Consider the following 25,681-nt stretch of genomic DNA (forward strand, 5'->3'; position numbering starts at 1 on the left):
CCCTCAAGATAAATAAAGTTCTCCTCACCGTTTAAATGGAGACCCCTTTATGTCGCCTAATTCTAGAGACTCCCACATTCTTTTTGTCTCTATTCTGTCAAGTCCCCTCAGGATCTTATATGTTTCAATAAGAGAGGGAGACGGTGGCATAGTGATATTGTCACAGGACTAGTATTCAGAGACTCAGAGTAAAACTCTCAGGACCTAGGTTCAAAGCCTAGGTGGTGAAATTAAAATTTTAGTGGGCAGCACAGTGGTTAGCACTGCTACCTCAGAGCGTCTGGGACTCGGGTTCAATTCAAACCAGGGCGATGGTGTGGAGTTTGCACATTCTCCCTGTGTCTGCGTTGGTTTCCTCCAGGTGCTCCGGTTTCCTCCCACAGTCCAAAGATGTGCAGGTTCGTGCAGGTTCAGAATCACAGAATAATAGTGTAGAAGAGGCCCTTTGGCCCATCGAGTCGGCACCGACACATGAAATACACCAGATCTGCCGACCTAATCCCATTTGCCAACACTTTGCCAATGGCCTTCAATGTTATGGCATGCCAGGTACTGAAGAACAAAGAAAATTACAGCACAGGAACAGGCCCTTTGGCCCTCCCAGCCTGCGCCGATCCAGATCCTTTATCTAAACCTGTCTCCTATTTTCCAAGGGCTACTTCCCTCTGTTGCCGCCCATTCACATACCTGTCTAGATACTTCTTAAATGATGCTATCGTGCCCGCCTCTACCACCTCCGCTGGTAAAGCGTTCCAGGCACCCACCACCCTCTGCGTAAAAAACTTTCCACGCACATCTCCCTTAAACTTTTCCCCTCTCACCTTGAAATCATGACCCCTTGTAACTGACACCCCCACTCTTGGGAAAAGCTTGTTGCTATCCACCCTGTCCATACCTCTCATAATTTTGTAGACCTCAATCAGGTCACCCCTCAACCTCCGTCTTTCCAACTAAAACAATCCTAATCTACTCAACCTTTCTTCATAGCTAGCACCTTCCATATCAGGCAACATCCTGGTGAACCTCCTCTGCACCCTCTCCAAGGCATCCACATCCTTCTGGTAATGTGGCGACCAGAACTGCACGCAGTATTCCAAATGTGGCCGAACCAAAGTCCTATACAACTGTAACATGACCTGCCAACTCTTGTACTCAATACCCCGTCCGATGAAGGCAAGCATGCCTTCTTGACCACTCTATCAACCTGCGTTGCCACCTTCAGGGTACAATGGACCTGAACTCCCAGATCTCTCTGCACATCAATTTTCCCCAAGACCCTTCCATTGACCATATAGTCCGCTCTTGAATTTGATCTTCCAAAATGCATCACCTTGCATTTGCCTGGATTGAACTCCATCTGCCATTTCTCTGCCCAACTCTCCAATCTATCTATATTTTGTTGTATTCTCTGACAGTCCTCCTCGCTATCTGCAACTCCACCAATCTTAGTATAAGACCATAGGACCATAAGACATAGGAGTGGAAGTAAGGCCATTCGGCCCATCGAGTCCACTCCGTCATTCAATCATGGCTGATGGGCATTTCAACTCCACCTACCAACATTCTCCCCGTAGCCCTTAATTCCTCGCGACATCAAGAATTTATCTATCTCTGCCTTGAAGCCATTTAGCGTCCCGGCCTCCACTGCACTCCGCGGCAATGAATTCCACAGGCCCACCACTCTCTGGCTGAAGAAATGTCTCCGCATTTCTGTTCTGAATTTACCCCCTCTAATTCTAAGGCTGTGCCCACGGGTCCTCGTCTCCTCGCCTAACGGAAACAGTTTCTTTGCGTCCACCCTTTCTAAGCCATGTATTATCTTGTAAGTTTCTATTAGATCTCCCCTTAACCTTCTAAACTCCAATGAATACAATCCCAGGATCCTCAGCTGTTCATCATATGTTAGACCCGCCATTCCAGGGATCATCCGTGTGAATCTCCGCTGGACACGCTCCAGTGCCAGTATGTCCTTCCTGAGATGTGGGGCCCAAAACTGGACACAGTACTCCAAATGGGGCCTAACCAGAGCCTTATAAAGGCTCAGTAGCACATCGCTGCTTTTATATTCCAACCCTCTTGAGATAAATGACAACATTGCATTCGCTTTCTTAATCACAGATTCAACCTGCATGTTTACCTTTAGGGAATCCTCGACTAGCACTCCCAGATCCCTTTGTACTTTGGCATTGTGAATTTTCTCATCGTTTAGAAAGTAGTCTATGCTTGGATTCTTTTTTCCAAAGTGCAAGACCTCACATTTTCTCACATTGAATTGCATCAGCCATTTCCTGCACCACTCTCCCAAACTGTCTAGATCCTTCTGCAGCCTCCCCACTTCCTCAGCACTACCTGCCTGACCACCTAACTTTGTATCATCGGCAAACTTCGCTAGAATGCCCCCAGTCCCTTCATCCATATCATTAATATATATGGTGAACAGCTGCGGCCCCAACACTGAACCCTATGGGACACCGCTGGTCACCGGCTGCCATTCCGAAAAAGAACCTTTTATCCCAACTCTCTGCCTTCTGTCAGACAGCCAATCCTCAACCCATGCCAGTAGCTCACCTCGAACACCATGGGCCCTCACCTTACTCAGCAGCCTCCTGTGTGGCACCTTATCAAAGGCCTTTTGGAAATCCAGATAGACCACATCCACTGGGTTTCCCTGGGCTAACCTACTTGTCACCTCCTCAAAGAATTCTAACAGGTTCGTCAGGCACGACATCCCCTTACTAAATCCATGTTGACTTGTTCTAATCCGACCCTGCTCTTCCAAGAATTTAGAAATCTCATCCTTAACGATCGATTCTAGAATTTTACCAACAACCGAGGTTAGGCTAATTGGCCTATAATTTTCCATCTTTTGTCTTGATCCTTTCTTGAACAAGGGGGGTTACAACAGCGATCTTCCAATCGTTCGGGACTTTCCCTGACTTCAGTGATTTTTGAAAGATCTCAACCAACGCTTCCGCTATTTCTTCAGCCACCTCCCTCAGAACTCTAGGGTGTAGCCCATCGGGGCCAGGAGATTTGTCAATTTTAAGACCTTTTAGCTTTTTTAGCACCATCTCTTTTGTAATGGCAACCATACTCAACTCAGCCCCCTGACCCTCTGTAATTTTTGGGATATTACTCATGTCTTCCACTGTGAAGACAGACGCAAAGTACTTATTAAGTTCTCCAGCCATTTCCTCGTCTCCCATCACTAGCCTTCCGGAATCAGTTTGAATTGGCCCAATGTCTACTTTGGCCTGTCGTTTGTTTCTTATGTATTGAAAGAAACTTTTACTATCATTTCTTATATTACTGGCTAGCCTGCCTTCATATTTGATCCTCTCCTTCCTTATTTGTCTCTTTGTTAACCTCTATTTGTTTTTGTAGCCTTCCCAATCTTCTGATTTCCCAGTGCTTTTGGCCACTTTATAGGATCTCTCTTTTTCTTTGATACATTTCCTGACCTCCTTTGTCAGCCATGGCTGTCTAATCCCTCCCCGGATAATCTTTCTTTTCTTGGGGATGAACCTCTGTACAGTGTTCTCAATTATACATACAAACTCCTGCCATTTTTGCTCTGCTGTCTTCCCCACTAGGGTCTGCTTCCAGTCGATTTTCGCCAGTTCCTCTCTCATGCCCTCGTAATTACCTTTATTTAACTGTAACACCATTACATCCGATTTTGCCTTCTCTCTTTCAAACTGCAGACTGAACTCAACCATATTATGATCACTGCTTCCTAAGTGTTCCCTTACTTTAAGATCTTTTATAAAGTCTGGTTCATTACATAGCACTAGGTCCAGAATAGCCTGCTCCCTTGTGGGCTCCATGACAAGCTGTTCCAAAAAGCCATCTTGTAAGCATTCCATTAATTCCTTTTCTTTGGATCCACTGGCTACGTTATTTACCCAATCCACCTGCATATTGAAGTCTCCCATAATCACTGTGACCTTGCCTTTCTGACATGCCTTTTCTATTTCCCGGTACATGTTGCGCCCCTGGTCCTGACCACTGTTAGGAGGTCTGTACATAACTCCCATTATGGTTTTTTTGCCTTTGTGGTTCCTCAATTCTACCCACACAGACTCCACATCATCCGACCCTATGTCGTTTAGTGCCATAGATTTAATTTTGTTCTTAACTAACAAGGCAACCCCACCCCCTCGGCCCACCTCCCTGTCTTTTCGATAGGTTGTATATCCTTGGATGTTTAACTGCCAGTCCTGAACCCCCTGCAGCCATGTCTCTGTGATGCCTACCACATCATAATCATTCACGATGATCTGTGCCATTAGTTCGTCCACTTTGTTACAAATGCTACGAGCATTCAGGTAAAGTGCCTTAATGCTAACTTTCTTATCATTACAGATATTGGAAGTCCTAAGATGTCCAAAGTTATCCTTCCTTTTTGTTGAATTCCTAGTCTGCCTCAAGCTTAAATCCACCTGCCTACATGTTATCCTCCTGCGTATCTTGCCATTTAACTCCATGCTCCCTGTCGCTTTCACTTTCCCTTCCCCCCAACTCAGAAGTTTAAAGTCCTACTGACCACCCTATTTATCCTCTTCGCTAGAACACTGGTTCCAGATCGGTTCAGGTGGAGACCGTCCCAACGGTACAGATCCCCCCGGTTCCAAAACTGATGCCAATGTCCCATGAAGTGGAATCCCTCTTTCCCACACCAATCCCTTAGCCACGTGTTTACTTCCCTAATTTTCTTGTCCCTATGCCAATTGGCACGTGGCTCGGGCAGTAATCCGGAGATTATGACCCTTGAGGACCTGTATCATCTGCAAACTTGCTAATCAGACCACCTATACCTTCCTCCAGGTCATTTATGTAGATCACAAACATCAGTGGTCCGAGCACGGATCCCTGTGGAACACCACTAGCCACCCTTCTCCATTTTGAGACACTCCCTTCCACCACTACTCTCTGTCTCCTGTTGCCCAGCCAGTTCTTTATCCATCTAGCTAGTACACCCTGAACCCCATACGACTTCACTTTTTCCATCAACCTGCCATGGGAAACCTTATCAAACGCCTTACTAAAGTCCATGTATACATCTACAGCCCTTCCCTCATCAATTAACTTTGTCACTTCCTCAAAGAATTCTATTAGGTTTGTAAGACATGACCTTCCCTGCACAAAACCATGCCGCCTATCACTGATAAGTCTATTTTCTTCCAGATGTGAATAGATCCTATCCCTCAGTATCTTCTCCAACAGTTTGCCTACCACTGACGTCAAGCTCACAGGTCTATAATTCCCTGGATTATCCCTGCTACCCTTCTTAAACAAAGGGACAACATTAGCAATTCTCAAGTCCTCCGGGACCTCACCCGTGCTCAAGGATGCTGCAAAGATATCTGTTAAGGCCCCAGCTATTTCGACCCTCGCTTCCCTCAGCAACCTGGGATAGATCCCATCCGGTCCTGGGGACTTGTCCACCTTAATGTCTTTCAGAATACCCAAAACTTCCCCCTCCGTATGACAACTTGACCTAGAGTATTTAAACATCCATCCCTAGCCTCAACATCCGTCATGTCCCTCTCCTTGGTGAATACCAATGCAAAGTACTCATTAAGAATCTCACCCATTTCCTTTGAATCCACGCATAAATTCCCTCTTTTGTCTTTAAGTGGGCCAATCCTTTCTCTAGTTACCCTCTTGCTCCTTACATACAAATAAAATGCTTTGGGATTTTCCTTAACCCTGTTAGCCAAAGATATTTCATGACCCCTTTTAACCCTCTTTATTGCGCGTTTGAGATTCGTCCTACTTCCCCGATATTCCTCCAAAGCTTCATCAGTTTTGAGTTGCCTCGATCCTATGTATGGTTCCTTTTTCATTTTAGCTAGTCTCACAATTTCACCTGTCATCCATGGTTCCCTAATCTTGCCATTTCTATCTTTCATTTTCACAGGAACATGTCTGTCCTGCACTCTAATCAACCTTTCCTTAAAAGACTTCCACATTTCAAATGTGGATTTACCCTTAAACAGCTGCTTCCAATCCACATTCCCTAGCTCCTGCCGAATTTTGTTATACTCTGCCTTTCCCCAATTTAGTACTCTTCCTTTCGGACCCCTCTTGTCCTTGTCCATGAGTATTCTAAAACTTACGGAATTGTGATCGCTATTCCCAAAGTAATCACCGACTGAAACATCAACCACCTGGCCGGGATCATTCCCCAATACCAGGTCCAGTATGGCCCCTTCCCGAGTTGGACTATGGTACTCATTCAGGTTCTTTTTAAAATGGCAAACGGCTTCATTCTGCACTGTAGGGATTCCATGATTCTAAGTTTATCTCTTATTCTTTTCGACCCAATGGATACAGGTCTAACGTTTCCTCATCTGAGGAATTAGTCGAGTGAATCTTCTCTGAACATTGGCAAATGGAAATTCCAGTGTGATCAAATTTTTGCAGACAGTATACAGCGAGGCAACATAGACTCAATAACACAGTTCCAAAGGCTGTGCAAGAACAGAGAGACTTGGGAATGCATGTGCATGAATCTTTGAAGGTGGCAGGACACATTGAGAGTAGTCTGAAAGCATACGGCATCTTGGGCTTCATTAATTAATCACTGAATACAAAAACAGGGAAGTCATGTTGAACCTTTATATAGCTCCGATTAAACCACAACTAGAGTGGTGACGTCTAGACCTAATCACCACACTTTAGAAAGGAGATGATAAAACTTGATATTTCCAAGGCTGGGAGTGATTAGGTAGGAGTGTTAGGTTGGAGAAGCTGGAGATTGAGGAGAGATTTGATAGAGGTGTGCAAGATTATGACTGGCTTGAATAAGGCAGACAAGGCAAAACTGTTCCAATTTATTGATGGTAAATTTACTGACTAGGGGACACAGAAAGGTTTTGGGAAAGGGATGCAGGGAGAATATGAAGAAAAACTTTTTTTTAATGCAGTTAGTGGAATTTCCTGTCCACAAGGGAAGTTACTGCCAAAGCTTTTACAAAGAGTAATCAGACTTGAAACGTTAGCTCTTTTCTCTCCCCACAGATGCAGCCAGACCTGCTGAGATTTTCCAGCATTTTCTCTTTCGTTTCAGATTCCAGCATTTGCAGTAATTTGCGATGGTCCAATGATTATGGCAACTTTACTTAAAATTGTCTGCCAAAATTTAAGACCTACAATTGCATTGCAAGTATGTACATGCCCATTTCAGCACCAAATTCGGTTACATTTACTTTAGCAATGGAAATGGATAGGTATCTACCACAGGGCAAGAGTTATAACTGGGGGAAAGGCAATTATGATGCGATTAGGCAAGACTTAGGATGCATAGGATGGGGAAGGAAACTGCAGGGGATGGGCACAATTGAAATGTGGAGCTTGTTCAGGAACAGCTACTGCGTGTCCTTGATAAGTATGTGCCTGTCAGGCAGGGAGGAAGTAGTCGAGCGAGGGAACCGCGGTTTACTAAAGTAATTTAATCACTTGTCAAGAGGAAGAAGGAGGCTTATGTAAAGATGAGATGTGAAGGTTCAATTCGGGCGCTTGAGAGGTACAAGTTAGCCAGGAAGGACCTAAAGAGAGAGCTAAGAAGAGCCAGATGGGGACATGAGAAGTCCTTGGCAGGTAGGATCAAGGAAAACCCTAAAGCTTTCTACAGGTATGTCAGGAATAAAAGAATGACTAGGGTAAGAGTAGGGCCAGTCAAGGACAGTAGTGGGAAGTTGTGCGTGGAGTCCGAGGAGATAGGAGAGGCGCTAAATGAATATTTTTCATCAGTATTCACACAGGAAAAAGATAATGTTGTCAAGGAGAATACTGAGATACAGGCTATTAGACTAGATGGGATTGAGATTCATAAGGAGGAGGTGTTAGCAATTCTGGAAAGTGTGAAAGTAGATACGTCCCCTGGGCCGGATGGGATTTACCCTCGGATTCTCTGGGAAGCTAGGGAGGAAATTGCTTAGCCTTTGGCTTTGATCTTTATGTTGTCATTATCTACGGAATAGTGCCAGAAGACTGGAGGATAGCAAATGTTGTTCCCTTGTTCAAGAACGGGAGTAGAGACAACCCCGGTAACTATAGACTAGTGAGCCTTACTTCTGTTGTGGGCAAAGTCTTGGAAAGGTTTATAAGAGATAGGATTTATAATCATCTAGAAAGGAATAATTTGATTAGGGATAGTCAACATGGTTTTGTGAAAGGTAGGTTGTGCCTCACAAACCTTATTGAGTACTTTGAGAAGGTGACCAAACAGGTGGACAAGGGTAAAGCAGTTGATGTGGTGTATATGGATTTCAGTAAAGCGTTTTATAAGGTTCCCCACGGTAGGCTATTGCAGAAAATACGGAGACATGGGATTCAGGGTGATTTAACGGTTTGGATCAGAAATTGGCTAGCTGTAAGAAGACAGAAGGATGAGTGAGTAAATTTGCGGATGAGACTAAAGTCGGTAGAGTTGTGGACAGTGCGGTAGGATGTTGCAGGTTACAGAGGGACATAAGTAAGCTGTAGAGCTGGGCTGAGACGTGGCAAATGGAGTTTAATGCAGAAAAATGTGGAAGGGGTAACAGGAATACAGAGTACTGGGCTAATGATAAGATTCTTGGTAATGTGGATGAGCAGAGAGATCTCGGTGTCCATGTACATAGATCCCTGAAAGTTGCCACCCAGGTTGATAGGTTTGTTAAGAAGGCATACGGTATGTTAGCTTTTATTGGGAGAGAGATTGAGTTTCGGAGCCATGAGGTCATGTTGCAGCTGTCCAAAACTCTGGTGCGGCCGCATTATAGGAAGGATGTGGAAGCATTGGAAAGGGTGCAGAGCAGATTTACGAGGATGTTGCCTGGTATGAAGGGAAGATCTTATGAGGAAAGGCTGAGGGATTGAGGCTGTTTTCGTTAGAGAGAAGGTTAAGAGGTGACTTAATAGAGGCATACAAGATGACCAGACGATTAGATAGGGTGGACAGTGAGAGCCTTTTTCCTTGGATGGTGTGGATGGTGATGGCTAGCACAAGGGGACATAGCTTTAAATTGAGGGGAGATAGATATAGGACAGATATCAGAGGTAGGTTCTTTACTTAGAGAGTAGTAGGGGCGTGGAATGCCCTGCCTGCAACTGCAGTCGACTCGCCAACATTAAGGGCATTTAAATGGTCATTGGATAATAATGCAATCGTGTAGATGGGCTTTAGGTTGGTTTCACAGGTCGGCGCAACATTGAGGCCGAAGGGCCTGTACTGCACTGTAATGTTCTAAACAAAATACTGAACTCCCAACATCCAAGTTAACACTAACACACACCTGGGCCTCTGTGTCTCTTTTCCATCCAAATGTCGCAATTACTTTGAGCGACGCCAGTCTGAGAGTCCAGGAATGGCAGGCGGACACTGCGCTCTGCACACAGCCGGGCATTGTAATTCCGACAATGTTCAATGGCTTCCCTGTAGAACTGTTCTCCCAGTCTATACAAACACAAGGAGCAGTTTATTGTTAGAGCAAGTTCCAAAGTACACACATGAGTAAGTAACTTCAAGGATGAAAAATTCATCCGAGTACTAAAGTCAAAATTCATGTTCCCCCCAAGAAAATTAAATCCATAAATCCTAATTCTAATTCCAAACAACTCTTAAGATGTTCTTAGCAACCACAGTATCCTGCTTTTTTTTAAATTTCTGCCCTGTTCCCAATGTATACAGTGCTAGATTGTCATTTATAAGGGCATTGTTCCAAGTTTGGTTCTAATGTAACTTGTGCCAGCTTGCTTTGATATTTAGCAGATTGACCTCCAGGAAATAAAGGTGTGGTTTCAAGCCCCAGTCCTGGATTGAAATATAAAACCTAGACTGGTTTGTGTAATGAGAGATTGCATTGACATTGACTGTCAATGTGTAATGAGAGATTGCATTGGCATTGAAACATAGCTGAATTGCGTGTGATGACGAAGGTACATATATGATCCCATAGCATTATTTCAAAGAGAAACAGAAAGTACTCCCAGTCTCCTGATTTCACATCACCACCAAAATTAAAACAGGTGCAAAGCATTGCTGAAAAAAAAGACATAATAGGGCTGTTAAGAAGGCATATGGTGTGCTAGCCTTTATCAGCAGGGGGATTGAGTTTCGGAACCACAAGGTCATGCTGCAGCTGTACATAACTCTGGTGCGGCCGCTCCTGGAGTACTGCGTGCTGTTCTGGTCACCACATTATAGGAAGGATGTGGAAACTTTGGAAAGGGTTCAGAGGAGATTTACTAGGTTGTTGCCTGGTATGGAGGGAAGGTCTTACGAGGAAAGGCTCAGGGACTTGAGGTTGTTTTCGTTAGAGAGAAGGCTGAGAGGTGACTTAATAGAGACATATAAGATAGTCAGAGGGTTAGATAGGGTGGACAGTGAGAGTCTTTTTCCTCGGATGGCGATGACCAACACGATAGCTTTAAATTGAGGGGTGATAGATATAGGACAGATGTCAGAGGCAGTTTCTTTACTCAGAGAGTAGTAGGGGTGTGGAGCGCCCTGCCTGCAACAGTAGTAGACTCGCCAACTTTAAGGGCATTTAAGTGGTCACTGGATAGACATATGGATGAAAATGGAATAGTGTAGGTCAGATAGGCTTCAGATGGTTTCACAGGTCGGCGCAACATCGAGGACCGAAGGGCCCGTACTGCGCTGTAATGTTCTATGTTCTACATGCTGTCAAAGTTTTTGTCTTTCACTCATCAGGACAGTTTGCAGGAATATCAACTGTGAAGTAATTTTGCTGATTGGCAGGAAAGTGTACTCTTGGTAAAGGTGTTGCCATGGAGAACGTGCCAGGAAAGGTAATTGTTCAGTTACTGATTGACCTCAAAACAGCAGATCGACTCTGATTGGCTAAGGCATTGCAATGCCTTAGTCCCCAAGCTATCGTTTAGTTGAAAAAGACACGATGTGTGGACATGCTTCATCTGTTTGCAAAAGACAGAGGGCGGTATTCTCCGCTCCCGATAAAAATAGGGATGGCCGTCTTGAAATCGGCCGAGGTTCACAACGGCCTCGGGGCCCGCTCCCCGCACCTAATTCACCCCCACCCGGTGGGCTAGGAGCGGGCCTCCATCTTTCCCGGCCGCGAACTCGTCACGCCAGAAATGACACGCAAAACGCGCATTTGCCGGTTCCAACCTGCGCATGTGGGGATGACTTCATCGCGCAGACGGCGCGAACCGCGCATGCGCGGTGGCCGTCTTTCTCCTCAGCCACCCGGCAAGACGTGGCGGCTTGATCTTGCCGGGCGGCTGAGGAGAAAAACGGCACCGATTGTGGGCCTGTCCCCTCCCGAGCACAGTCGTGATGTTCCCGTCCCAATCGGGCCCCTACATGCCCCAAACGGGTATCTGGCGCCTGTTTCACGAATGCAGCGACCAGGTGTGGTTGCTGGCGTGTTGAAGCGGATGTGAAGGGCCGGCTGCTCGGCCCATCGGGTTCGGAGAATCGCCGTTCGCCGTGAAAAACGGCGAGCGGCGATTTCTCCGAGCTGGGGGGTGGGGGGGGGGGGGGGGGGGGGGGAGAGAGAATCGCTGGGGGCGCCAGAGAGACATGAAAAATGTTGGGAGGCCCTCCCACGATTCTCCCACGCCACGTGGGGAGCGGAGAATTCCGCCCTAGTCCTGTGTGTGAAAATATATGTGGCTTCTAGCATGCGTAAATGAGCCACACTGTGAGCCCCTCAGGTTTTTTTTTCCTTTACTCTTACAAACTTTCCTGATGAGTACAACTTGAAAAGCTTTGACATGTCTCTCCAGCAACTTCCAAACAACCATCAGAATACAAAGAAATTGAAAAGGTTAAAAACAGACACTTGAGAAGCAAGACATGAAATGCATGTATTCCCCGATAGTTGCTAAGGCATTGAAATGACCTGCTATTCTATATTTGCATCCCCAGGAACAGCAATTCAAGGAAAAATTCACAATGGTATGTGTTAAGGTCAGAGTCATATGTGTAATGATGGCAAATTTGTCAATTATGGAAAAGGATAAGGATGGGCCTGAAATCAAAGTTTTAAACTGGGGGAAAGCTGATTTTAATAAGACCAAATATGTCTTGGCCAGAGTGGACTGGGAGTAGACACATTTTGGTGAATCTGTGATAGAATAGTGGGATGTATTCGAGAAGGAAATAGGGTGAGTAAAGTGCCAACATATTCCAATAAAGATAAAGGTGGGACCAACAAATCCAGCAAACCCTGGATATAGAGGGATTTACAGCTTTGGATGAGGAGAAAAGGGGAGGTTTGTAGCAGATATTGAGTACTCAAAACAGCAGAACAAAGAACAATACAGCACTAGAACAGGACCTTTGGCTCTCCAAGCCTACGTCGATCATGGTGCCTGCCTAAACGAAAAGTGTATGCATTTATGGAGTCCGTATTCTTCCATTCCCAGACTCCATATCCTTCCATTCCCACCCTATTCATATATTTGTCTAGATGCTCCTTAAATGCCGCTATCATATCTGCTCCCACCACCTCCCCAGGCAGCGCGTTCTATATATTTACTACCCTCTGTGTAAAAACCTCGCCTCGCACATCTGTTCTAAACTTTTCCCCATGCACTTTGAACCTACGTTCCCTAGTACTTGACTCTCCTACCTGAGGAAAGAGCATCTGACTATTCACTCTGTCCATGCCACTCATAATCTTGTAGACCACTATCAGGTCACCTCTCAACCTCAATGATCCAGTGAGAACAGACCGAGTTTATTTAACCTCCTAGTAAACCGCTTCTGTACCCTCTCCAAAGCATCCACATCCTTCTGATAGCGTGGTATCCAGAATTGTACACAATATTCCAAATGAGGCCTAACTAAGGTCCTATACAGCTGCAACACAACTTGCCAATTTTTATATTTAATTGCCCAACCGATGAAGACCAGCATGCTTATGCCTTCTTGACCACCTTATTCACACACGTTGACACTTTCAGTGATCGGTGAAAAGGTCAAGAGGAGTATAGAATGTGCAAGAGGGAACTTAAAAAGGAAATTAAGAGAGCAAAGTGGGACATGAAAGGATACTGGCAGGTAAAATAAAGGAAAATCCTAATTTGTTTTCCAAGTGACTTAACAGTAAAAGGAAAACTAGGCAAAGAGGTCATATTTAAGGACCACAGTGGCAATTTGTGTGTGGAGCTGGAGGATGTGGTTCGGGTTCGAAATTAAGACTTTGTGTCAGTGTTCACTCTTGAGATGGACAGTGTGGGTTTAGAATTCAGGGAGAAGGACTGTAATAAAATTAAGGAGATTAACATGGGCAGAGAAGGTTATGAGTGCTCTGGCAGATTTAAAGGTAGACAAATCTCCAGGACCAAACGATATGTGCCCCAGGCTGCTGAGTGAGGCAAGGGAGGAAATAGGGATGCTGATTATAATTCTCAATTCCTCTCTGGCCACAGTCGAGGTGCCGGAGCCAATGTAGTACCATTATTCAGGAAGGGTGGAAGGGATAAACCAAGAAACTACAGGCCAGTCAGTCAAATCTCAGTGGGGAAGCTATTGGAAGCAATTCTGAGGGACAGAATTAATCTGCATTTGAAGAGGCAGAGATTAACCAAGTGGTAAAGCGAAAAGTGCAGAGGATACTGGAAGTCTGCAGAGGAATATGGATAGGTTAAGTGAATGGGCTCGGGTCTGGCAGATGGAATACAATGTTGACAAATGTGAGGTTATCCATTTTGGTAGGAATAACAGCAAAAGGGATCATTATTTAAACGATAAAATATTAAAGCATGCTGCTGTTCAGAGAGACTTGGGTGTGCTAGTGCATGAGTCACAGAAGGTTGGTTTACAAGTGCAACAGGTGATTAAGAAGGCAAATGGAATTTTGTCCTTCATTGCTAGAGGGATGGAGTTTAAGACTAGGGAGGTTATGTTGCAATTGTATAAGGTGTTAGTGCGGCCACACCTGGAGTATTGTGTTCAGTTTTGGTCTCCTTACTTGAGAAAGGACGTACTGGCGCTGGAGGGTGTGCAGAGGAGATTCACTAGGTTAATCCCAGAGCTGAAGGGGTTGGATTATGAGGAGAGGTTGAGTAGACTGGGACTCTACTCGTTGGAATTTAGAAGGATGAGGGTGGATCTTATAGAAACATTTAAAATTATGAAGGGAATAGATAGGATAGATGCGGGCAGGTTGTTTCCACTGGCGGGTGAAAGCAGAACTAGGGGGCATAGCCTCAAAATAAGGGGAAGTAGATTTAGGACTGAGTTTAGGAGGAACTTCCTCACCCAAAGGGTTGTGAATCTATGGAATTCCTTGCCCAGTGAAGCAGTTGAGGCTCCTTCATTACATGTTTTTAAGGTAAAGATAGATAGATTTTTGAAGAATAAAGGGATTAAGGGTTATGGTGTTCGGGCCGGAAAGTGGAGCTGAGTCCACAAAAGATCAGCCATGATCTAATTGAATGGCGGAGCAGGCTCGAGGGGCCAGATGGCCTACTCCTGCTCCTAGTTCTTATGTTCTTATAATAGTCAGCATGGTTTTGTTAAATAATAATAATATTTATAATACTCTTTATTGGACTTCCGGGCGGCGAGCGAGGAGGTCGCAAGGAGAGGGGCTCCCGCAAGCGCCAGGAAGGAACCCCCCCGACAGGCCGGACGGCGGAGGAGGAGCGGGCGGCAACGGCGGAGGAGGAGCGGGCGGCAACGGCGGAGGAGGAGCGGGCGGCAACGGCGGAGGAGGAGCGGGCGGCAACGGCGGAGGAGGAGCGGGCGGCAGCGGAGGAGGAGCGGGCGGCAGCGGCGGAGGAGGAGCGGGCGGCAACGGAGGAGGAGCGGGCGGCAGCGGCGGGCGGCAGCGGAGGAGAAGCGGAGGAGGAGCGGGCGGCAGCGGAGGAGGAGCGGGCGGCAACGGCGGAGGAGGAGCGGGCGGCAACGGAGGAGGAGCGGGCGGCAGCGGCGGGCGGCAGCGGAGGAGAAGCGGAGGAGGAGCGGGCGGCAGCTGAGGAGGAGCGGGCGGAAGGCGGAGGCGAGGAGCAACGGCGACAGGGAGGCCCAGCAGCGGCAGGTCCAACCCCTCTCCCCCCCCCCCCACGCGGGCCGGGAACGGAGCGGCAGCGGCGGGCCCTCTTTCCCCCCCCCCCCAAACCAGCAGCGGGGACCCACCCCCCAACCAGCAGCGGGACACCACCCCCCCCCCCAACCAGCAGCGGGGACACCAGCAGCGGGGACACCATCCCCCCCCCCAACCAGCAGCGGGGACACCAACCCCCCCCCCCAACCAGCAGCGGGGACACCAACCCCCCCCCCCCCAACCAGCAGCGGGGACACCAACCCCCAACCAGCAGCGGGCACACAAACCCCCCCCCCCCCAACCAGCAGCGGGGACACCAACCCCCCCCCCCCAAACCAGCAGCGGGGACACCAACCCCCCCCCCCCCCAACCAGCAGCGGGGACACCAACCCCCCCCCCCCCAACCAGCAGCGGGGACACCACCCCCCCCCCCCCCCCAACCAGCAGCGGGCCCCGGCCCACTCGCCCCTCCCCCTCCCCCCAACTGCAGTGACCACCACGTGGCAAGGACAAAGGGACTCTCTCTCTCTCTCCTGGGCGAGTGGAGAGAGAAAACAAAAGAAAAAAGAGACTTATATTTCTGTTCTTTTTTTAAAATAAAAACCCAAAAGAAAACTGGTAAAGAGAAAAGGGGTGAAATAAAGGGGTAAAGGAAAGAAGGGGGGAAATAAATTTTTCATTTAAAAAAAAAAAATATATACATATATTTTTATATATATATATATATATATGTATATTAATAAATAAAATTAAAATAGGGTGCGGAAAAGGGGGAAAAGAAGAACAAGGAGAGAAGAAACGATGAAGGGGAAGGGGGAGAAAAAAATGCTAGAAGGGACCCAAGAGAAAGGGGGCACCGGAGGTAGACGGGGCAAAGGGCAAACCAGCTTGGGCGAACGAGTCAACACGCGAAGCAGCGGGAAGAATGTATCGCCGCATCCAAAAGAGCTGGACGGGCGGGCAACCTCTCCCCTGGGGTTAGAGGGGGGCGTGAATTGGAAGGAAGCCATTGCCGAGGTGGTGAGGGAGCAGCTGCAGGCAATCAAGGCAGAGTTAAAAGCAGACGCAGAGGCCGCAGCACAGGCAGCAGTGACCAGGGCCATGTCAGGGGTGCAGCAGGCTCTGACCAGAATGGAGGAGAAAGTGGATGCCCAAGGGAAGATACTGGAAGCCCAAGGGGCAACCATTAAAGAGCTGGAGAAGGCAGCGACTGACGTGAGCGACCGGGTCATGTCCCTGGAGAGGGAAATGGCGAAACTGAGTGCAACACAGGGGAGCCTGAAGGGCAGGGTAGACGACCAGGAGATCAGCTCGAGAAGGCAAAACATTAAGATAGTGGGCCTGCCAGAGGGGATAGAGGGTAGAAATCCCACAACATTCGTGGCTGCGATGCTGGGCTCCTTAGTGGGGCGGGAAACTTTTCCCACCCCACCGGAAATGGACAGAGCTCATCGGTCACTGCGCCCGAAGCCCAAGGAAGGGGAAAAACCGAGAGCAGTTATAGCCAGACTGCACCGGTACCGGGATAGGGAGACAATCCTGCGCTGGGCCAAGGAGAATAGAGCCTGCAATTGGGACGGGCACGCCATCCGAATCTACGAGGATTTTGGAGCGGACATAGCTAAGAGACGGGCGGAGTTCAACAGAGCGAAAGCAGCTCTCTATAAGAACAAAGTACGTTTTGGTATGCTGTACCCAGCAAAACTCTGGGTCACATACCAACACAAGGAATATTTCTTTACAGCCCCTGCCGAGGCGAATAGATTCGTTGAGGAGCACGGGCTGGAAAAACGCCATGGGAAGTAGGGACGAGGGGCCCATGGCAAGGAGATACGTCATGCCGACGGGGGGGTGGGGAGGGGCGAGGCAAAGCCAGCCCCCTCCCCCCTGGCAGGAACACCCAGGAAAAACAACCCAATGCCCAAGGGCCCGCTCCAGGTGGGAGGCCAGGCCCCGGCACGAGGGAACGGGAGTACTGGAGAGGGGAGAGGGGAAGGGGGACAGCAACCTCCGAGCGGGGAGCCACCGTGCTAGCGGGAAAGCTAGCGAAGGGGGCGCGCAACAGAGCAGGGCCGCAGCGCACCCCCAACAGGGGGGAAGGCGCCAGGCAGGGGAGGGGGGGGATCACCCATCAAAGGTGGGAGAGCAAATGGGGACAGGAATGGGGGAGAGAGGGGCAATGGAGGGGTACACAGGGGTATCCCCGAAAGGGATAGAGCGGGGGGGGGGGGGCACTCGGGGGGCGAGAGACCAGGGAGGGGAAATGCAGGGACGAAGGGACAAAAGAGGCCAGAAAGGGAATAGGGCCACAAAGTGCCACAGACAAGGGCTCGAAACAGGGAACTGCTGCAAACACCCACCCAGTACGGTCTGTGGGTGAAGGGGCCCCCCGGAGTGCAGGGGACTACCCGCGTGGCGGACACACAGTGGACGGCCATGGCAGGTGTCCCCGGGACAAGGGGGAACCCCGGAGCGCAGGGACCCGACCGCATGGGGAGAGCAGTGATAGTGGACATCCTGGACGGCCCCCTAACAAAGGGAAACCCCAGAGGGCAGGGGCGCGTCCACCGGACAAATATGGTTAACCCCACAGGAGCAAGGGGGCAGAAGCCCCCCACCAGAATAGTCACCTGGAACGTAAGGGGACTTAATGGCCCAGTGAAGAGATCTAGAGTCCTCACCCACCTTAGAAACATGAGGGCCGACATAGTCTTCCTCCAAGAGACGCACTTGAGGGAGCAGGACCAACTGCGGGTAAGAAAGGGCTGGGTGGGACAAACCTATCATTCCTGTTATGGGGCAAGGGCCAGGGGGGTGGCAATCCTGATTGGCAAGAGGACAATGTTTAGGGCGACAAAGACGGTTACGGACCCAGGGGGACGGTATGTCATGGTCAGCGGGGCCCTGGATGGGGCGCCGGTAGTCCTAGTTAACGTGTATGCGCCCAACTGGGACGACACGAGCTTCATCCAAAAGACCATGGCAGAAATCCCGGACATAGCGACGCACCGACTAATCATGGGGGGGGACTTCAACTGTGTACAGGACCCAACGACGGACAGATCAAACCCCAGAACGGGGAAAACCTCAAACATGGCAAGGGAACTCAGTCACTATATGGAGCAGATGGGAGCAGTAGACCCCTGGAGATTCGCCCACCCGGGGGAGAAAGAATTCTCTTTCTTCTCCCCAGTACACAACGTGTACACCAGAATTGACTTCTTTGTGGTGGGGAAAACGGTGCTTCCAGAGATAGACAAGGTGGAATACTCCGCAATTGTGATATCAGACCACGCTCCACACTACATGGATGTGCGGCTAGAGACGGGAAGGGCCCAGCGCCCCAAATGGAGGTTGGACGGTGCCTTACTAGCTGACAAGACCTTCAGCGAAAGGATAGCGCGGGCCATAGCGGAGTACACTGAGATCAACCAAAACGGGGAGGTCTCACCCTCCACGTTCTGGGAAGCGCTTAAGGCCGTACTAAGAGGGGAAATCATAGCCTACAAAGCGCAAAGAGATAGGGAGGAAAGGGTGGCTAGGCAGAAGCTGGTCGACTCCATACTGGAGGTAGACCATAAATACTCCGAGGCCCCGACCGTAGAACTCCTGGCGGAGAGGAAAGAATTACAAAGGAACTTTGACCTGCTCTCCACCAGGAAAGCAGTACACCAACTCCGCCAGGCACGCGGGGCCCTATACGAACACGGAGACAAAGCCAGCCGCCTGTTGGCCCACCAGCTGAGAAAGCAGGCAGCCAGCAGAGAAATTGCGCAAATCAGAGATACCAGAGGCACGTTGGAAACAGAACCAGAGAGGATTAACAAAACCTTCAAGGCCTTCTACCAAGAGCTGTACACCTCAGAGCCCCCGACGGGGAAGGCTGGGATGAACCGGTTTCTTGACGGACTGGACATACCAGTTGTGGGAGAGGGCAGAAAACGGGATCTGGAAGCACCACTAGCACTGGGAGAGATCATGGACAGCATTAGCTCCATGCAGGCGGGGAAGGCGCCGGGACCGGACGGATTCCCGGCGGACTTCTACAAAAAATTTGCGACAGCGCTGGCCCCGCACCTGCGGGAGATGTTCACAGACTCGCTAGCTAGGGGCACATTGCCACCCACGTTAGCACAGGCCTCAATCTCGCTGATACCTAAGAAAGACAAAGACCCAACGGAATGTGGGTCATACAGACCCATATCTCTGCTGAATGCAGACGCCAAAATACTGGCCAAAATCCTAGCCAAGAGGCTAGAAGACTGTGTACCTGAGGTGGTCACAGAGGACCAGACGGGCTTTGTCAAAGGTAGACAGCTTACCGCGAACATCAGGCGCCTGCTGAACGTGATAATGACCCCCTCCGGGGAGAGAACACAAGAGGTGATCGTCTCCCTGGACGCAGAAAAGGCCTTCGACAGAGTCGAGTGGAAATACCTCATAGAGGTACTGGAGCGGTTCGGGCTTGGAACAGGGTTCACCGCTTGGGTAAAGCTCCTGTACAACGCTCCCATGGCGAGTGTACAGACCAACAATACCAACTCCCAATACTTCCAGCTGCACAGGGGCACCAGACAAGGATGCCCACTGTCCCCGCTGCTGTTCGCACTAGCAATTGAACCGCTAGCAATCGCGCTCAGGGCAGCAAAAAATTGGAGGGGGATCCGAAGGGGAGGTAGAGAGCACAGAGTCTCACTCTATGCGGATGATCTGCTCCTCTATATCTCGGACCCACAAAGCAGCATGGACGGAATCATCGCGCTCCTGAAAGAGTTTGGAGCCTTCTCGGGCTACAAACTCAACATGAGCAAAAGTGAGATCTTCCCAGTACACCCGCAAGGGGGGGGGGGGCAGCACTAAAGGGGCTGCCGTTCAATCAAGCCCGACATAAATTCCGCTACCTGGGGATCCAAATAGCCCATGACTGGAAAGGGATCCACAAATGGAACCTCACCAGCCTGACGGAGGAAGTTAAAAAGGACCTGCAAAGATGGAACACACTCCCGCTCTCCCTCGCGGGGAGAGTTCAGACGATCAAAATGAACGTACTGCCCAGGTTCCTCTTCCTGTTTAGATCCATTCCGATCTACATCCCCAAGGCCTTTTTCAAAGCGCTGGACAAACTCATCATGGCGTTCGTATGGGGGGGTAAAAATGCTAGGATCCCAAAGTAGGTCTTACAAAAAACAAAAACCAGGGGAGGGCTAGCCCTCCCGAATCTACAATTCTACCACTGGGCAGCAACAGCCGAGCGAGTAAGGGGATGGATCCAGGAGCCAGAGGCTGAGTGGGTGCGTGCGGAGGAGGCCTCCTGCATGGGAACCTCCCTCCGGGCCCTCGCCACGGCAGCACTCCCATCCCCACCCAAAAAACACTCCAGCAGCCCAGTGGTGACAGCCACCCTCCAATCCTGGAACCAACTGCGGCAGCAACTTGGCCTGACCAAAATGTCGAACAGGGCTCCCATCTGCAACAACCATAGGTTCACACCAGCACTGACTGACGCCACCTTCAAAAGGTGGAGGCAGGACGGGGGGACACTGACAGTCAGGGACCTATACACGGACGACAGGATCGCAACACTGGACGAACTGACAGAGAAATTTCAGCTAGCTGGGGGGAACGAGCTACGGTACCTTCAGCTCAAAAACTTCCTACGAAAGGAGACAAGGACGTACCCACAACCGCCACGACAGACACTACTGGAAGACCTACTGGACGCAAGTATCCTAGAGAAAGGGAACTGTAGTGACATGTATGACCGACTGGTAGATAGGGACGACACCGTACTGGACGCAACAAGGAGGAAATGGGAGGACGACCTGGGGATGGAGATAGGGTGGGGACTCTGGAGCGAAGCACTGCATAGGGTCAACTCCACCTCCACGTGCGCAAGGCTCAGCCTGACGCAACTAAAAGTGGTACATAGAGCCCACTTAACAAGAACCCGTATGAGTAGGTTCTTCCCGGAGGTGGAAGACAGATGTGAACGGTGCCAAAGAGGCCCGGCCAACCACGCCCACATGTTCTGGTCTTGCCCCAGACTCGTGGAGTACTGGACAGCCTTCTTCGAGGTTATGTCCAAAGTGGTGGGAGTGAGGGTGGAGCCATGCCCGATAGTGGCGGTCTTCGGGGTTTCAGAACAGCCAGATCTATTCCTGGGGAGGAGGGCGGACGCCCTTGCCTTTGCCTCCCTGATCGCCCGCCGTAGAATCCTGTTTGGCTGGCGGTCAGCAGCACCGCCCAGAGCTGCGGACTGGCTGTCCGACCTCTCGGAATCTCTCCAAATGGAGAAAATCAAATTTGCCATCCGAGGGTCGGACGACGGCTTCCACAGAACGTGGGAGCCATTCATGCAACTGTTCCGGGAACAATTTGTGGCCAATGTACAAGAGGAAGAATAGTCGGGGGAAGGTGGCGGGAGGGGGGGGGGGGCTACAGGTTCGGTACGGGGGTTCGATGGCTAGCTAAGGCCCAAAACCAAACTAAATAAACATGTTGAGGGGGGGGGGAGGGGGGGCGGGCGCAGTTACCACTACGAAGATGCTTACCTGTAAATATGTATGTTAATTTTTGCGTGTTTGTTTGTTTTTTTTTTTTTGTTCTTTTTCTCTCCTAACAATTTGTAATTTGTTCAATATAAAATATGAAAACTGAATAAAAACATTTATAAAAAAAATAATACTCTTTATTAGTGTCATAAGTAGGCTTACATTAACACTGCAATTAAGTTACTGCAAAAATCCCCTAGTCGCCACATTAGAACATAGAACATAGAACAGTACAGCACAGAACAGGCCCTTCGGCCCTCGATGTTGTGCCGAGCAATGATCACCCTACTTAAACCCACGTAACCCGAATACCCGTAACCCAACAATCCCCCCATTACCTTACACTACGGGCAATTTAGCATGGCCAATTCACCTATCCCGCACATCTTTGGACTGTGGGAGGAAACCGGAGCACCCGGAGGAAACCCACGCACACACGGGGAGGACGTGCAGACTCCACACAGACAGTGACCCAGCCGGGAATCGAACCTGGGACCCTGGAGCTGTGAAGCATTGATGCTAACCACCATGCTACCGTGAGGCCCCACATTCCGCCGCCTATTCGGGTACAGAGAGGGAGAATTCAGAATGTCCAATTCACCTAACAAGCATAACTTTCAAATCATGTGGGAGGAAATTGGAGCACCCAGAGGAAACCCATGCGGACACGGGGAAAATGTGTAACTCCGCACAGACAGTGACCCAAGCAGGAATCAAATCTGGGACTCTGGCACTGTGAAGCAAATGTGCTAACCACTGTGCTACCGTGCCAGGCAGGCCATGTCTGATCAACTTGATTGAAACGTTTTTTTACCCCAGGTGTGCAGATGGGGACACTGCATTTGACGTAGTCTACTTAGACTTCAGCAAGGCTTTCGATAACGTCCGACATAGGAGACTGATAGCGAAGATAAGAGCCTATGGGATCCAAGGAAATTTGACAAATTGCACCCAGAATTGGCTGAGTGGCAGTAAGCAACAGGTGATGGTTGAGGGGTATTTTTCTGACTGGAAGCCTGTGTCCAATGGGGCCTGCATGGATCAGTGTTGGGGTTGCAGGGCTGCTATTTGTGATTTATATAGAATCATAGAATTCCTACAATGCAGAAGGAGGTCATTCATCCCATCGAGTCTGCACCAACCCTCTGAAAGAGCACCCTACCCAAGGTCAGGCCCCCACCCTATCCCTGTAATCCCACCTAACCTTTTGGACACTAAGGGGTAATTTGGCATGGCCAATTCACCTGACCTGCACATTTTTGGAATGGGAGGAAACTGGAGCACCCGGAGGAAACCCGCGCAGATACGGGGAGAATGTGCAAACTCCACACATTCACCTGAGGCCGGAATGGAACCCAGGTCCCCAGCACAGTGAAGTAGTGCGAACTGCTCTTCCACCGTGCTGCTCTTGATAATAAATGATTTAGACTTGAATGTAGGAAACTTGATAAGTAAGTTTGCGGATGATACAAAAAATTGGTGGGGTGATAAATAGTACGGAGCATAGCCTTAGATTGCAAGAGGATGATCAGCCATGATCACAATGAATGGCGGAGCAGGTTTGAAGGGCTAAATGGCCTCCTCCTGCTCCTATTTTTCTGTGTTTCTATGATATAGGCAGCTGGTGAGATGGGCTGAGCAGTGGCAGATGGAATTCAATCTGGGTAAATGGGAGGTGATGTACTGGGCAGGACAAACAAGGCAAGGGAATACATGATGAAATCAGGATCCTGGGAAACATCGAGGATCAGAGGGGCCTTGGTGTGCATCTACATCGATCCCTTAACGTAGCAGGGCAAGTAGCTATAGTGGTTAAGAATGCATATGGTGTACTTGCCTTATTGGTCAAGGCATAGAGTTTAAGAGCAGGGAGGTAATGTTGGAACTGTATAAAACATTGATTATGCCATAGGTAGAGTATTGCATGCAGTTCTAGAATCCACATTTTGGGAGGAATGTGATCGCACTGGAAAGGGTGCAGAAGAGGTTTACCAGGAGTTTTAGTTTAAGAGAGATTAGATAGACTGGGGTTGTTTCCTTGGAGCAGAGGATATGGAGGGGGGACATGATAGAGGTGTAAAAATATTATCAGGGGCATAGGTAGAGTAGACAGCAAGAAACATTTCCCCTAGGTGGAAGGGATCAATGACCAAGGGGCATAGATTTAAGGTAAGGGGCAGGAGGTTTCGAGGGGATGTGAAGAAAAACTTTTCCACCAGGAGGGTGGTGGAATCCTGGAATTGACTAGAACAATTAAGAAGTATTTAGATGTGCACTTGCAATGCCAAGGCATATAAAACTGTGGGCCAAGTATTGGAAAATTACAATAAGACCATGGGCGGGATTCTCCGACCCCCGGGGCCGGCGTCAATCCCGCCACCGCCGTGTCCCGAATTCTCCGCCACCCGAGATTCGGCGGGGGTGGGAATCGTGCCGTGCTGGTCGGCAGGCCCCCCGTGGCGGTCGGCGGGGCCCCAGCAGCGATTCTCCGGCCCACGATGGGCCGAAGTCCCGCCACTGACAAGCCTCTCCCGTCGGCGTGGATTAAACCACCTCTCTTACCGGCGGGAGCAGGGTCCTGGGGGGTTTAGGGATCTGACCCCGGGGGGTGCCCCCACAGTGGCCTGGCCCGCGATCAGGGCCCACCGATCGGCGGGCGGGCCTGTGCCGTGGGGGCATGCTTTTTCTTCCACCTTTGCCAAGGTCTCCACCATGGCGGAGGCGGAAGAGACCCCCTCCCCTGCGCCTGCGCCAGTATGACGTCAGCAGCCGCTGACGCTCCGGCGCATGCGCGGACTTACGCCGGCCGGCGGAGTCCTTTTGGCCCTGGCTGGCGTGGCGCCAAAGGCCGTTCACGCCAGCCGGCGGAGTGGGAACCACTCTGGCGCGGGCCTAGCCCCTCAATGTGAGGGCTTGGCCTCTAAAGGTGCGGAGACTTCCGCACCTTCGGGGCGGCCCGACGCCGGAGTGGTTCACGCCACTCCAACACGCCGGGACCCCCCGCCCAGTCAGGTAGGGGAGAATCCTGGCCCATAAGACACAGGAGCAGAATTAGGCCACTCGGCCCATCGAGTCTGCTCCGCCATTCAATCATGGCTGATATTTTCTCATCCCCATTCTCCTGCCTTCTTGCCATAACCCCTGATCTCTTTATTAATCATGAACCTATCTATCTCTGCCTTAAAGACACTCAGTAATTTGGCCTCCACAGTCTTCTGCAGCAAAGAGTTCCACAGATTCACCACCCTCTGGCTGAAGAAATTCCTCCTCATCTCTGTTTTAAAGGATCGTCCCTTTAGACTGAGATGGTGTCCTCTGGTTGTAGTTTTTCCAACAAGTGGAAACATCCTCTCCACATCCACTCTATCCAGGCCTTGCAGTATCTTGTAAGTTTCAATAAGATCCCCTCACATACTTCTAAACTCCAACGAGTACAGACCCAGAGTCCTCAAACGTTCCTCATACGACAAGTTCTTCATTCCAGGGATCATTCTTGTGAACCTCCTCTGGAACCTTTCCAAGGCCAGCACATCCTTCCTTCGATATGATAAATTACTGTTTTAAATATTTTTGATGTAGAGGGGCCGGCGTTGGACTGGGGTGGGCACAGTAAGAAGTCTTACAACACCAGGTTAAAGTCCAACAGGCTTGCTTCGAATCACTAGCTTTCGGAGCACAGCTCCTTCCTCAGGTGAATGAAATGGTGGGTTCCAGAAACACATATATAGACAAAGTCAATGATGCATGATGATACTTTGAATGTGAGTCTTTGAAGGTAATTAAGTCTTTACAGACGGACCAGACAAGACAGCCCCGAATGTCACCCAAGCACAAAGCAACGCCATCCGCGCTCTCAAGACCAACCGCAACATCGTCATCAAACCAGCAGACAAATGAGGGGCCATCATCATACTGAACAGAACGGACTACTGCAATGAAGTGTAGCGATAACTCAGCAACCAGGAACACTGCAGGCAGTTACCTTTAGATCCAACCAAAGAACACACCCACCAACTCAACAGACTGATCAAGAATTTGGATCCAGACCTTCAGAGCACCATACGTGCTCTCATCCCATGTACTTTTCCCGCGTTGGAG

At 49.5% G+C, this 25,681-nt stretch overlaps 1 protein-coding gene across 8 annotated transcripts in view; it reads right to left on the reverse strand.

Annotated features, from left to right (window-relative positions):
- Positions 1-25,681, reverse strand: part of LOC119955427 (zinc finger protein DPF3-like) — a 402,756-nt gene that overhangs the window by 274,847 nt on the left and 102,228 nt on the right. For all 8 annotated transcript variants that reach the window (XR_005458471.1, XM_038781601.1, XM_038781620.1 and 5 more), the window contains one exon: positions 9,285-9,445. Coding sequence is in view for 7 of the 8 variants with exons in the window: in XM_038781601.1 (XP_038637529.1) it covers positions 9,285-9,445 (161 nt within the window). In the remaining variant the exon portion in view is untranslated. The remainder of the gene's footprint in view (positions 1-9,284; positions 9,446-25,681) is intronic.

Source organism: Scyliorhinus canicula, chromosome 2 (assembly GCF_902713615.1).
Source record: "Scyliorhinus canicula chromosome 2, sScyCan1.1, whole genome shotgun sequence".
In the NCBI taxonomy this organism is placed as follows: Eukaryota; Metazoa; Chordata; class Chondrichthyes; order Carcharhiniformes; family Scyliorhinidae; genus Scyliorhinus; species Scyliorhinus canicula.